The sequence below is a fragment of the Rhinichthys klamathensis genome, unplaced genomic scaffold, assembly GCF_029890125.1.
Source record: "Rhinichthys klamathensis goyatoka isolate OS25496 unplaced genomic scaffold, OSU_Roscu_1.1 h1tg000059l_1, whole genome shotgun sequence".
Taxonomy (NCBI): Eukaryota; Metazoa; Chordata; class Actinopteri; order Cypriniformes; family Leuciscidae; genus Rhinichthys; species Rhinichthys klamathensis.
Window position 1 is genome coordinate 8,581,847 of NW_026606604.1, and position 13,925 is coordinate 8,595,771.

General features: G+C 35.2%; 2 protein-coding genes across 4 annotated transcripts in view; both read right to left on the reverse strand.

Moving 5' to 3' along the window:
- Positions 1–4,825, reverse strand: part of rsu1 (Ras suppressor protein 1) — a 37,045-nt gene extending 32,220 nt beyond the window's left edge. Inside the window, exons 1-3 of one of the 3 annotated variants that reach the window (XM_056249250.1) lie at positions 4,605–4,825; positions 3,251–3,362; positions 2,944–2,994 (exon numbers count right to left, since the gene is read on the reverse strand). In XM_056249250.1, coding sequence (XP_056105225.1) covers positions 2,944–2,994; positions 3,251–3,362; positions 4,605–4,622 — 181 coding nt within the window. In that variant the 5' untranslated portion in view covers positions 4,623–4,825. Of the gene's footprint in view, positions 1–2,943; positions 2,995–3,250; positions 3,363–3,487; positions 3,697–4,604 lie in introns of those variants that run through there. The other 2 variants (XM_056249252.1, XM_056249251.1) reach the window with 2 other exon arrangements.
- Positions 4,826–6,930: 2,105 nt separating this feature from the next.
- The window catches only part of cubn (cubilin (intrinsic factor-cobalamin receptor)), a 35,202-nt gene continuing 28,207 nt past the window's right edge, over positions 6,931–13,925 (reverse strand). Inside the window, exons 57-66 of the mRNA XM_056249253.1 lie at positions 13,450–13,579; positions 12,281–12,498; positions 10,577–10,782; positions 10,333–10,495; positions 10,033–10,241; positions 9,540–9,684; positions 9,266–9,447; positions 8,184–8,349; positions 7,839–8,074; positions 6,931–7,230 (exon numbers count right to left, since the gene is read on the reverse strand). Coding sequence (XP_056105228.1) covers positions 7,123–7,230; positions 7,839–8,074; positions 8,184–8,349; positions 9,266–9,447; positions 9,540–9,684; positions 10,033–10,241; positions 10,333–10,495; positions 10,577–10,782; positions 12,281–12,498; positions 13,450–13,579 — 1,763 coding nt within the window. The 3' untranslated portion in view covers positions 6,931–7,122. The remainder of the gene's footprint in view (positions 7,231–7,838; positions 8,075–8,183; positions 8,350–9,265; positions 9,448–9,539; positions 9,685–10,032; positions 10,242–10,332; positions 10,496–10,576; positions 10,783–12,280; positions 12,499–13,449; positions 13,580–13,925) is intronic.

Consider the following 13,925-nt stretch of genomic DNA (forward strand, 5'->3'; position numbering starts at 1 on the left):
ATTCACTAATAGCAGATTCATTTAATACTACTTCTACTACTACTATTTAATATTATTATTAATTAATACATTTGTTATTAGTGAGTGTTTATTGTAAAGTGATGCCTATGTTTCTTTTTAACAATAATAATATTAAAATATATTGTAATAATAATTCATACATCAATTATTTAATAATAAATGTTCCAAATGTTATGTTATCAGTACATTGTGTACATTCTCATAGCCCTGTTCAGTACATGTGCATGTTATTTAAGAATTAGAGTTAATTTATTATTATTATTATTATGTACATTCAAATTAGAGACTAATTGCTTGATTTTTGATCATTTTGAGATATCATTTAAATAATAGCCAATTTATTATATAGACACAAACATCAATACCAGCGACAGCGAATGAAAAATCTATTTTGGTCTGTCAAATATAAATATACAAATAAACATTAAAATAGTTTGAAAAGTTATTAAACACATCCACACGCATCCATTCATACATGCTCTCTCTCTCTCTCTCTCTCTCTCTCTCTCTATATATATATATATATATATATATATATATTAAAAAAATATATATATATACATACACACACACACATACATAATATATCATTGCGTTTAATGACTTTTCAAACTGTAGTGTGTTTGGAAGCTATAACAGTAAGTGTTACAGAAATGTACATTTTAGACATAAAAAAATAGTGTCCATGCTAGTTGAGTAAGTTTCAGTTGGACCCTTCAATTCCCAATTTTTGCATCAATCCATTCCTCTGACCTTTTCGCTTATAAAAGATACTTGAAACATACGATTTATTTCCCAGTGTCTCATTGGAACTGTAAACGTACCAAGAGACACTGCAGGACACTGAACTCCGCGCCCCATGTCAGGGTCCCTCTACTCATCTCCAAATGACACACAAGATCGATCTGTTCGGCCTTTTCCATCCTTAAGACACATGCCTCTACCAGACATCTACACTTTATCTTCTTAAACCACAGAGAGGGCTCTAACAGCGCTACAGACTGTTCTTCTGCTGGCTTTTCTTGCTTGAAAATATTTTTTTATGCACAAGTTGCAAGTACAAAACTGCTTGTAAACACAAGTTGAATGTATGTGTGAGTATGTGTGTGTGTGCGTGCTAACACCCTATTGGAGCCTTTAGAACAGGCAGAAATGCTGATGGTAATAGGACAAAGAGTACACGGCTATATGGAGCAGAAAGGTTTCCCCCTCTCTCCTCTCGGTCTCATTACCTGAGCTGATGCCTGACCAGGCCGAACAGCAGCCATGCTTTACTCATGAGCCACTAATGAAAGGGTTCCAAATGTCACTGTAATTCCTGACTACCCTGAAAAGTTCAAAAGATGGCAGATTCCCTGTCTCTGCTCTTTAAGTAGGCAGGATGAGAGAGAGGAGAGGAACAGAGGAGAAAATGCAGAGTGGTGTGGAATACACAGGGGGAAAAGGGTATAAAAATACTCTCCTATTTCTATACAATGAAGTCCAGTAACAAAGTTAAATGCTGCTTTTTTGTTTTTTAAACCTAAAAAGTATAAGGGGGGGGGGTATAATTAGTATAAAAAGTATAATTTATTCATATTTATGACCACATAGATTATTCAGATTTATAGATTTCGATAATATAAAAATTTTCTTAATATGTATTTAATTCATTTCATTTATTTTTAAAAAGCAAAATAGAAGCATTTTTCTAGTGGTCTCAGGCTATTGGACCGCACTCTGTATCCATAAAGTTTAATTTTCTCCCTCATTTAATCCAGCTAAAGACAAGCGATGTGACCTGTGACGGTATGAGTCATTTTCTCTTCAAATCATAACCATATTAAAAGGCTTTGATCATTTATAGCAGAGTATAATTATAATATAACATAACATAATATAATATAATATAAATATAAATAAAGCATTTTGCTTGTGGTCTCAAGCTTTTGGACCCCACTGTGTATCCATAAAGTTTCACTTTCTCCCTCATTTAATCAGCCTCAGACAAGCGGTGCGACCCGTAACGGAATGAGTCATTTCCTCATCTTCAAATCTTATAAATCATATTAAAAGGCTTTGATCATTACTTCCGACGGTACCTGACAGAAATGTGCATTATCACACTGGGATCTTCATGGAGATTAAGGGAAACGATTCCTGCATAAACAAACAAATCCCCAACCAAACACTTCCTGTTCAGATCAGATGAGAGTGAACATGGCTTAGGGCGATTACCATGGACCCAAAGATTATGTGGGAGGGGAAAACAAGATACAAACATATTATTTCTCCTAATAACTCTCAAAGATTATTATTAAACTCACATTTAAAAGAAAAAAGATAAGAAATGTTCACAAATTGCAATGAAGATTAACTTTACATGTACTACTATTGTTCACTATCTATTATTGTGGTACTTAAACTGAGCAGAACCTAAAATCAAACAACCAGTGATCAACAAAGACGAGACAGCCCTCTAGTGGAGTTAACCAGTTCTACAGCCTTCGTGAACCTGCAGTCTCAATATAATTTTACACTTGTGCTATAAAAGTTTAGCCTACTATACTGCAATGAAAATTAAATCTAACTTAATTAACGGCATTAAAAGCATATCAAATAAATCAAGCAAATACTAGTTTAACTCCAAAAAATTCAACAAATCACATAGGGACTCCCATATCATTACTGTATTACCTTCTACTTGGTTGTTTCCTATTGGATTTCTACTTGGGAAATAAGTTGCAATTCCAAAAGACCCAGAGATTTGCCTTAGTAACCATTACTAACTCCAACTTAGAAACATCCATGCTATTAAACTTACAGAACTTTTACCATCTCTCAAAGACGTAATGCATTATCTGTAAATATAATTATGTAACGTTCAAATTAAAAAGCAAAAATAAAACACAAAAAGAGAATTCTCTTGAGACAAGAACTTACCACTCAGCTTATTGTGGCTCAGGACCAGTTGGGTTATGTTGGACAAGGTGACTACAAAATAAAAACAATTAAAAAAGACACATGTTTACTTGATGTCATTGGATGATGACGTCAACGTGATGACGCCACTAATCTCCTACTGCAATCATATTTTGTAAATAGACACTACATACTACGATTGACAGCCACATATTTACAGTGTAATCATCAAAACTAATTAACATTAGCATAAAGTTTATTAACATTAGCACAATATAAAACTTTAAACTTGTAAAGAAACTGTCCAGACTGAATACAGCAGACTCACACAAGCCAGGAATATCCAGCAGGTTTGATATTCCTCTGTCACACATGTCCACCTCCGGGATATTCTTATCACGACTCTCCTCCACTATCTTTTTTAGGGACTTTGACATTTTCTACAAGAAAAGATTAACCAATAAAAGAACCGAATACACGCAGAGAATCTTACGAATAGAGTTTTGCCACTTTGGCCTCAAATCGTGGTTCAAATCTAGTCATTAAAATCAGATAAAGAACTCACTCAGTATTTACCTAACTGTATGGAAAATACGCAAGCATGAAGGAAAAACAGACAACAAATATCCAGGCCCTCTGGGCAGTAAAACCAGATCTTTTTAAGCAAGACAGTCGCTCACACCCAACCGGAAGTTGATAGTATGTCTGTAAAAGTCTCGCATTCCTTCCTTAAAAGGGTATTTCCGGGGTCGAGAGAAAGGAAAAGAATGTCAAGCCGAATTCTGTTCTATTGTCCAATCAGCTGCTAGAGAGTCAGTGGAATCGTTGAGAAAAGGTACACAAATGTCCAATCAGAATGCGCGGCGCTGCAAGAGTGCAAATCCTTCTGCCAATCAATGAATATGTGGAAGAGACGAGAAAAGTATGCTATCGACGCGCGCACAATATATTATTGATGCAAAAAAAAATGTTTGATCTTGTATTATTTTAATATCGACCGAGAATTATTCACATTTGTATTAAAAGCAACATTATTATAAATAAAATTAGTTAGGCTATATTAAAATTAGTGTTATAAAAGGGTAAATTTCACAAAAGCCTGTTAAGAACATATCCAAACACACACCACATGTAATGTAACCCTGACATAATGTATTATTTAATGCACTTCATGTTTTTGGTAACAAAGAATGGAATATATTTTCTTTCTTTCTCTATGTATATATATATATAAATTATCAAAATATAAATGTTGAATGTATATAGGCTATATAAAATGTTGAATTTATATACATTTGTACACATGTTGAATTTTTGTCATTTTCTGATTTTCTGAATGTTATATGAATGATTATATATATATATATATATATATATATATATATATATATATATATATATATACACACACTTTTGAATTTTGAATTATTTTAAAATAATTAATTAACATAAATCCCTTAAAAGAAATGCAACCAACACCCAACGAGTATAAATACTTAAATACTTTACAATTATATATATATATATATATATATATATATATATATATATATGGAACTCCGTTACAAAGAGCACTTTCCCCTCAAAATATCCATCCATCTGAATAATGTATTAGTGAATCCAGCAGGTGTCTTGAACAGGGCAGCTGTTGTCTATCGCCCAGATCCCCGGCTATCACCTACCTTCCAAGGGAGACACATTGTTTAGACTTCTACACAAGATGGAAGAGCAATATGAGTCTTCTCTGTCTCCTCCTCCTACAGAACCCTAGCATGAGGCAGAGGTATGGATACACTTCTCTTTTCCTTTGGGTTCCTGTGGTCCCAGGTGGAACCATCAACAGACTGGATCTTGGTCTGGGCTCGGTCCTTCCTTCGCCTGTCTCTCGGTCTATGTCTGGTTCTTGCAGGGTTGATCATTTCTATTGGGGACTGACAAACAGTGGCTCTATTTATAGGCTTGATTATATTTGGTGAGTGGCAACAGATGCTTCAGCATGTTTGAACTTTGCTTTGCAGAGCGGGAGTTCTGGATTCCAGGGGCAAAGCTTGTTTATGTTGTAAAATCTTTAACCAACACCCTCGGCCAGAAGCCAATGGAGAGCGGACGCATTCAGACATGGCATGAGGGCACTGGGAGGTGTGTATTTTATTAGAATCTACATAAAGGAGCAATAAGCACTGACACTTGACCAAAGTGGGCAGTGAGGTGGGAATGTGTGGATGTCTGAGTGATCTGCTCTTTGATTTATGAGGTGGTCTCAAATTATGTGCCTGAGGAACTATATACAGCAGAGCAGACCACCAGCATATTAGTCAATATGAGCCGTTGTATGTCCAGAAGGAATGTGGATTTTATGGTTTGACAATTATGTTTTTTTTTTTTTTAAACAAGGAACATTGGTTGATCATTGAAAATGAATATATATTTTTTGTTATAATATAAAATGAATACACATTATTTTTTCCATCTGCACTATTCTGATATATGACCTTAATATAATTTTGTTACATCATAAATCACCTTTTATCATATTAAAATTTGTATTATTCTAAATACAATTAGTTATAAAAGGGTAAATGTCACAAAGACCTGTCAAGAAAATGTACAAACATTTCACCCCAAAATAATATATATATATTATATATATAGCCTCTAAATCCGTCTAACGTTTTTCTTTAATATTAACATTTCTATCAGGCTCCTATGTTTCTACCCAAATACCGACATTTCTGAATGGGCTGAGGCTGGCATTTAGTGAGTTTGAAGTGAAAGATTTTTTTTAAAGAAGGTATACTATGTGCGGAGAGCATTCACTCAATATTATTATCTCATTTTTGACAAAGGTGGCGTTTAGAGGCTTTTGCATCGGAGGTCTTCATATATATATTTTTATATATATATATATATATATATATATATATATATATATATATATATATTATAATGTATAATGAATGTATAATTATATATTGTACATTGTATAATGAAAATAACACCTATTAATGATTTTAAAACACTTACAACAAATGCTAAAATTTAGAAAATCAGAAAATGACCAAAAATTCAACATGTATACAAATATATATGTATACAAATATGTACTTATTTTTCATATTTTATATATATATATATATGGACACACACTATATACTGTGTGTATATATATATATATACATACTGTATATATAAATTCAATGGTCATCTTAATGGTCCTTAAAATATGCTTCATTTGATTTTATTATATTTTATTATAATCTTTATCATTTTTATCTGCGGTAATATAACGAGAAAATATAAATCCCTCATTGCAGTAAAGGTCTCCTGAGGCCATTTTCTTGCACTATTTCCAAGGTCAACACATTTTTTTAACACAGAGCTTCTCATGAACTTTGACCTTGTTAGGTTAAGGGAAAACTATTATAAAATGTTTGTGAAAATCGTGAGAAAGGCCTTAATACCAGATGGTAATGTCTCAAAGATCTGTTTTTCTGTTGATCAGACACTCTTCTTTGACCATGATGGGAGTATTTTGCCGCGTTCAGAAGGAAGATATGAAAGATTAGATGAAATGTTGGTTTGCTTTCTCTATATAGAAGCATTGCATGAAGAAAGCTGAAGTCTATCTCCCTCTACAGAGCAGACAGACCCATTAGCACTGAAGTCTGTTTCTTCCTCAGACAGCTTCATTGTCACCCTTAGCCTCTCTCAGTGTTGGGTATGTAAAGTATAATGCGTCAGGCTTGAGATGTCAGAGAGTGGGCTGTTTCCCTGAAGTCCAGAGAGAAGCTGAGGATATCAGACAGTGAAAATGATATTTAACACTTAAAAAAGCTGCCAAACCTTTGAAACGAGTGCAAGTATGCAAATTGACTTATTTTTTATGTTTAAAAAACACAGAAGAGATATTTTTAAAGGCTCAGTTGACAGCAATGAGATACAAAGATTTAAAACATCTTTACCGACTGTCAAAAAAAGCTGCCTTCACCACACAATTACATAAGAACCACATTAAACATCTTTATTTTCCAAAAAAAAAGCATAAAAAATACATACAGTACATAAATTCAATTATCTACAAATGAGGATTCATATTATATTATTTATGTTTGATTTGCCGATTCTTCACTCAATGGGACTGTTTATGATTGCTAGGTGTGTTCACATATTTCTGTGTGAATTTTTCTTTTTAATTTCTTCTCAGCTGCTCCATGTGAGTCTGAACCCAGACGGAAGAACGGCAGACTGGGCCGAGAATTTCACAAACACAAGGTTTGAAGATGCTCTGAAAGGGGCGATATTTGTCTCCTACAAAAAGAACAAAGAGCAATTATATATCCATAGAAAAATTGTGTATATACACTAGCGTTAAAAAGTTTGGGGTTACGTTTTTTTAAATGCTTTTTAAAGAAATCTCTAATGCTCACCAAGTCTGCTTTTATTTGATCAAAAATACAGTAAAAACTGTAATATTGTAAAATATTATTACAATTGAAGATAACTATATGAATATAGTGTAAATGGAATTTAGTCCTGTAATGCAAAGCGGAATTTGCAGCATCACTACTCCAGTCTTCAGTGTCAAATGATCCTTAAGAAATCATTCTAATATGCTTGCAAGAAACGTTTCATATTATCACCAATGTTGAAAAAAGTTGTGCTGCTTAATATTTTTGTGTATTTTTTTTCTCAGGATTCTTTGATGAAAAGAAAGTTCAAAAGAACAGCATTTATTTGAATATTAAATATCTTTACTGTCACTTTTGATCAATTTAATGTCTATTAAAAAAAGAAAAAAAAAGAATCTGGTTGACCCCAAATTTTTGAATGGTAGTATATATAAATGAAATAGTAATACAGATGCTTAACAGAAGTGTTATGTTTTTGCAATCACCACACTAAGAGTTCACACATACCGATCCACAGTATGGCCCAACAACAGGTGAATTGGCATCTGGTCCGTCATATATCTTCAAGTAGTTGTTCTCGCAGTCTCCTGGGTCATCAATGCTGATCTGGTTGAATGTGACTATCACTACTCTGCCACTAGGAGCCCTGATTCCCCACTCACAAGAAGTGCCGTTGGCGTAAGTGCCAGGGTAGTTTGGACTGGCGAAAGAGCCGTGGTCTCCATATAGCACACCTCCACATCCTGGACACACACACACACACACACACACAGGTAACACAGTTAGGACTCTCAGCAACAGTATTGGACTGAGGATATCGTTGCAAACATAAATTAGCGGTGCGTTTTTCACCCTGTGAAGAGGAAGTCCAGGTGATCTCAAAGCCGTTGCGGGATGTAGTAAAGTCACTCTTGAAATGTAGGAAGAGCTGGTTGGTTCCCGGGAAGACAGGATTTGGCAGTGTGCTTCCACAGTACTTTCCTAACAGAGGCGATGTGGCGGTACTGCCGTTTCTGACCTACATCAGCAGAAAGAAATGTACATTAGACAGCTACAGTAAAATCATCATCAGAAGGTGCTAGCATAGCATAGTATCAAACTACTTTTACTATTTCTGCAGTATGTATACAGTATGCAAGTTTTCTGGATGATCTGTATTTGCCCAAATGAGCAGCATCAGATCATACCGCACTGGGTACTGTATCCCATAATGCAATGTACTCAGCATGAAATGGAAGTTGCGATTGTTCTTTTTTTGCCTTATTGTGACGTATATCCGAGTGAAACGGCTCCTGAAATGAGAAAAAATTGTAGGGTGGGGCTTGATTTCGTCCTTCAGGAATTGATTGGATCGTTGGAGGTTGGGCGTTGCTAACAATAAAATGGATGCAGAAATGATACAGAGCCTGATAGCCCCACCCTCACGCCATATCACATGACAGGAAGTTTCGAGAGGGAAGGGAAGGTTAAGGTTTTTGATTAAACCTTTGGGCACATGAAAGTGCACAGATAAATCATTTATAATAGACACTGCAATATTACATAAATAATAAGACTTGTCAATTTTTATTTCATGGCAACTTTAAGCGTTTTTATACAAAACTGGATCATTTTTATTTACAAACATTTTTTTTTAAAGATGATATCTAGACAGATTGCTGAATTAAAAATGAAATGTTATTTTAGTATTATTTATATAATATTATAGTATTTTAAATGAGCTTTTATTTTTATATTTTCCATTTTTATATTTCTATTTAGCTTTAATTTCTATTTATTTCAGTTTTAGTTTTGTAATTTTATTACTTCAACTTATTTTATCTCAGTTCTACTCATATATACGACCTTTCCAAAATGACTTGAACGCAATAACATTTATTTTATTTCTTCTCTTTTTTTTTTATATGGTGATGGTTCAGTATGTTTATGCTCACCTCAAGATAGTCAAAGTTGCAGGAAGGATGAGTCTCCACATCAAAACTAGAGAAGAACAGAGAGATGGAACTGTTCTGAGGGGCCTGCAGTATGATGTTGCATTCAAGATTATGAGGATATATGTCAGGCCAGCCTGGGCTCTTAAGGTAACCGTATTCCTGTTCATAAACCCTGCTGCAACCTGCAAAAAGATCACATACAGAATTTACACACACATGACAATATAATCACACTAAAAACCCCTTTGTTTTCGAATCGTAACGGAAAACACACCTGCCACCTGATAGGTAAGACTGAATCCATTCCCAGTCATGAAGGCTTCTGATTTGAAGCTGATGTGCATGGTGCGGCCGTAACTGTAGAAATCTGGCACATGTGAGTCTACGCCACAGAATTTATGAGACTGTCCATAATCTCCCTGAGAGATGAAACAAATATGGTTTTAAATTATTCTAAACCTGCTGTAAGAATACAACATAAAAGTGAAGGTAGCAAACTTCAATAAAGCAGTAAGCCACTTGAGGATACATGATAAGTAATTGAAACCTAAAAAGCAATATTTATAAAAAATATATATAAAAAAATAAAATGACTAAAAATTAAACTAAAATTCAAATGGAAACTAAAAATATAAAAAATATATATACAAAGCTAATTCAAAATATTTATAAAACTACAACAAAACTAAAATAACCCTGCATTGTGAAGAGATTCTAAATAGCTTTAGTTAGCTAGTAGGACAATTTTAGTAGCGATTGGGTTTTACCACAGGGAAGTCCTTAAACTCCAGGAAGTTGCTGGTGCAGCTCTGGCTGGACTCCAGTTGAAACTGTTGAACAGACACTTTCACCACCTCCTGAGAAGGAGCATCCAGCACCCAGCGGCAATTACTGAACGGTGGGTAGGCACTGGGAAAAAACGGGGATGTGATGGTCTGAGGCGATGCTGTGGCATTGAACGCTCCTCCACAAATACCTAAAACAGTGAAAAAGCACTTTAGCATGACTGATTCAACATTAAATGACATCCAACGATAAAGCCATTGGGACAAAAAGTCCAATCTTACTGTCCACTCTGCTGTAGGTGGCATTAAAGCCGCGGCGTGAAACGGAGCCGTCCGTGATGAAGTGCACGGTCAGGAAGTTACTGGACGAGACGAAGGGGGCAGGAACTACATCTCCACAGAACGAGCCAATCAATGGATAATTAGCACTGTCACCATCATAAATCTATAAATAGGAATAAATATTGAGTGTATTACAAATGACGCTGTAATTAAAATGTTATATTATATGTTATACAGTTATTACCGTGACATAATCATATCTGCAGAGGGTTCCAGTGGGGCCCTCAAGCTCAAAGGTGGTGAATGTGAGGTTAATGCCTTTATTGACATCGACAGCAATGATCCACATGCAGTCCATTCGTGGCTCGTACTGCCCATTGAAGTCAATATCAGGAGAACCAAACATTCCAGTGGGGGAAGACAGGTAGCCGCCACAACCCTGCTGAGGACCTGGAGAAAACGAGGGATGAGGAGATGGAAAGACACAGTGAGAGAGAGATTTAAAACAACTTAAAGATGTGCTTTCAAGAAACCCCCTGCAAGAGGCAGTAGAGTCCACAAAACGTTTTTGTCTTTGTTTGTTAGCTTTGAATTCATCTATATGCTAATGTACTCTTAAATGTTGGACAGATTAACTACTAGCAGATGTATTTGAAATGTACAGGCTGTCTCTTCAAGGAAAGCAGACTAAAATAATTTGAAAGAGTAATATTGTTCTCAGTGAGTACACATTTTTGTCCAAATCAAAAAATCTTTGAATGAGAATGTCCCTCCACATAACAGATATATCGGTATATATACTGTATTCGTTTGTGTGTGCATTTATATATATATATACACACACACATATACATACATATACACATACATATATAAATGCATTTCTAAAAACTAAAATATTATAATAAAGTATATAAATTACAAATGTTTATTATATAAATTATTTATATAATATAATCAATAATTTATATAATGTATTTACATTTTAAAAAAATACATTAAAGTAAAGTTAATATTAAGATAATACAGTTAATATAAGTGTCTGCCAAATAAATAAATAAATAAATAAATGTAAAAAAAAATAATTGTATGAATGAATGAAATGTATTTAACATAAATTGCACATAAATTCTAGGACAATTGAGTACTTTATTGGCTAAGTCTCTTTGAAAGCTCTGGCCGATAAAGACTTATGTCTTGTTTTCTGTCGTGGTGAGGGGACAGACTTTTGTGGTCTGAATGAGTTTTCTTGTTCACAAAGAACAACAGTCGTGGTTGTAGGACGGGGCGGTTCACTCACACACCCCTAGACGAGCTACAAAAGTGTTTACAACTCAGTTCTTAAAGAGCCTGGTCATCCTGAAGGGACTGGGCCATCAGAAGCTTTAAAGCACAAAGCTGTTACAAAGAACACTGTTTAAGACCCCTGAACACTTTGTTCAGTCCTCAATGAGATCTTTGTCTTTGTGATTCACTATGAAATCATTCCCTCATTCTTCATTCTATTCCAAAATGAGAACCATAAAGGAACAAGCTCAAAGTATCACACATCTTAGTATGTGAGTAACATGTCAAATACTGTCTTTTGAATCAGATAATAATGAGACAGTAGCTCTGTTCCAAATCCTGGTGATCTGCCTACTCTACCTAGACAGCATTTTAAGGAATCTCAAGCACTTTGTCGGACTGGGATGTAAATACTCCACCGTGCTCTATTTTTATGCATAAAAAAAAAAAACTTTTGAAAACCGTGCCCTTTACGTGAAGAGTGGTGTGTGGAGTTGCCATGTAGAGTGTTTCAGTTTAGTCACTTATGAGGTTTTATTTCAGTTAGGATGTTGCCTGTATAGGCAGATAGCAAGGCAGCTCACTACGTTTTGGAAAAGACCAAATAAATCATTTTCCGATGTGTGAGACGTGACTTCTTTACCGAGAAGATAAACATTACCTAAAGTCTCACTGTAGGTTGCTCTCCAACCCTCCGCCCCAACTGATGAATCTGTAACAAACTCGAGAAACAGCTGATTGGACGAGGACCTGAGGTTGGGCGGCAGCTCACGTCCACAAAACTTCCCCATTAGTGGGGCCAGAGTGCTCCCTCCATCATACACCGCCACATAGTCAAAGCGACAGTTCGAGGAGGCTTCTAGACTGAAAGAGTTGAACCTATAGGACAGGGACAAATACATACAAGAGATGATCACTATGGAAATGCTGCAGAACAATCTAGTTTCTCAGAAAGTGATACCAATAATGGGAGAGGGGGTTTGCCCTGATAGAAAGCCTCTAGGGACAGATTATAAGTGAAGGGGCTTCCTGTCTGGCATCAATACAACATCTCAGTGGGGTTTACTGCACAAAGGGAAAGACAGAAGATCAATACCAGAATGCTTCTCTTTCTGAGCATCTGTCTCTCTGGTAGAACATAGCTGGCATGATGGATGCCTAGCAGGATTTTTAAATGTTATTGCTGCTCCAATTTGGGAGCAGAGAAGTAAGCAGACCAAAGGTATATTAATATTGAGACTATGAAAACGATTTTTTTTATCTGATCTTAATGTTAAGACTTGCCACAAGATATGAAATAAGCTCACAGAGCCTTGATCACGTAAAATCTTGGTTTCCAAGTCAAGTCTTTATTATCTGCCAGAACGTCGCAAATCGCCTGGAATTCATTTTAGTGATATGGCTCACTCAGGACAATACAAGACAGTATCGGACAAAAATAACAACACATCATCAGACATGACATATACAATAAAAATAAAACAAAATCAGAAGACAAATACTTGAGTTGCTACCAATAAGTAAGTATAATAAGTAATCGAATAAATAAATAAATCAGATAAAATGCTAATGCTATAACAGGTATTCAGGACGTTTTTCCATTTACCATTTTCCACCCTCTTTCTGATCCTTAGAAAGAGGTGCATTTATTGCTGCTGTACCTTTAAGAAATAAAGCAGGGCGTGCTACACATAGCCAGGAGCAACACAAGGTTTGACAGACTTTTCTTCATTTAACACTTATTTTTGTAAACTGGGGGGAAGTTTTTTGTTCTGAAACTTATTATGTTTTCATAGTCTGCATTATTAACAGGAAGTAGTTCAAACTCACTTGAGATCGATGACACGGTTGTCACGGACATAAATGTGGTATGTGCAGTTGATATTGTGATGGTAGTCGGTGATAGAATGAGATGGACTGCTGATTGTCCCAGCAGTACCATTAAACACACCACCACATGCTGTTGAAAACACATAAATACACATATTGATATATGTACCATATACACAGGAATCATACAAACCAACATGTGGGGCTGCAATTTGTAAGAAAAGCCCTACTGTAAATTAAGTAAAATGCCTTTTTCATGTGTTGGAGGTGGACAACTGTTTCCTTTGAGGAATATGGGCTGTCTTCCCATATAGCACCAAGTCAAAGAGCACTTGACTGTGCATTTCTATTGTGCACCATTTACGACGAATGAGTTTGTTTGTGGAAGTAACAGTGGAATCTGCAATGGAATTCTTGCATATTCTCCCAAATCCCCACATATTGTTTGAAAAGTGCAGCGTCCTCTCATTCCACAT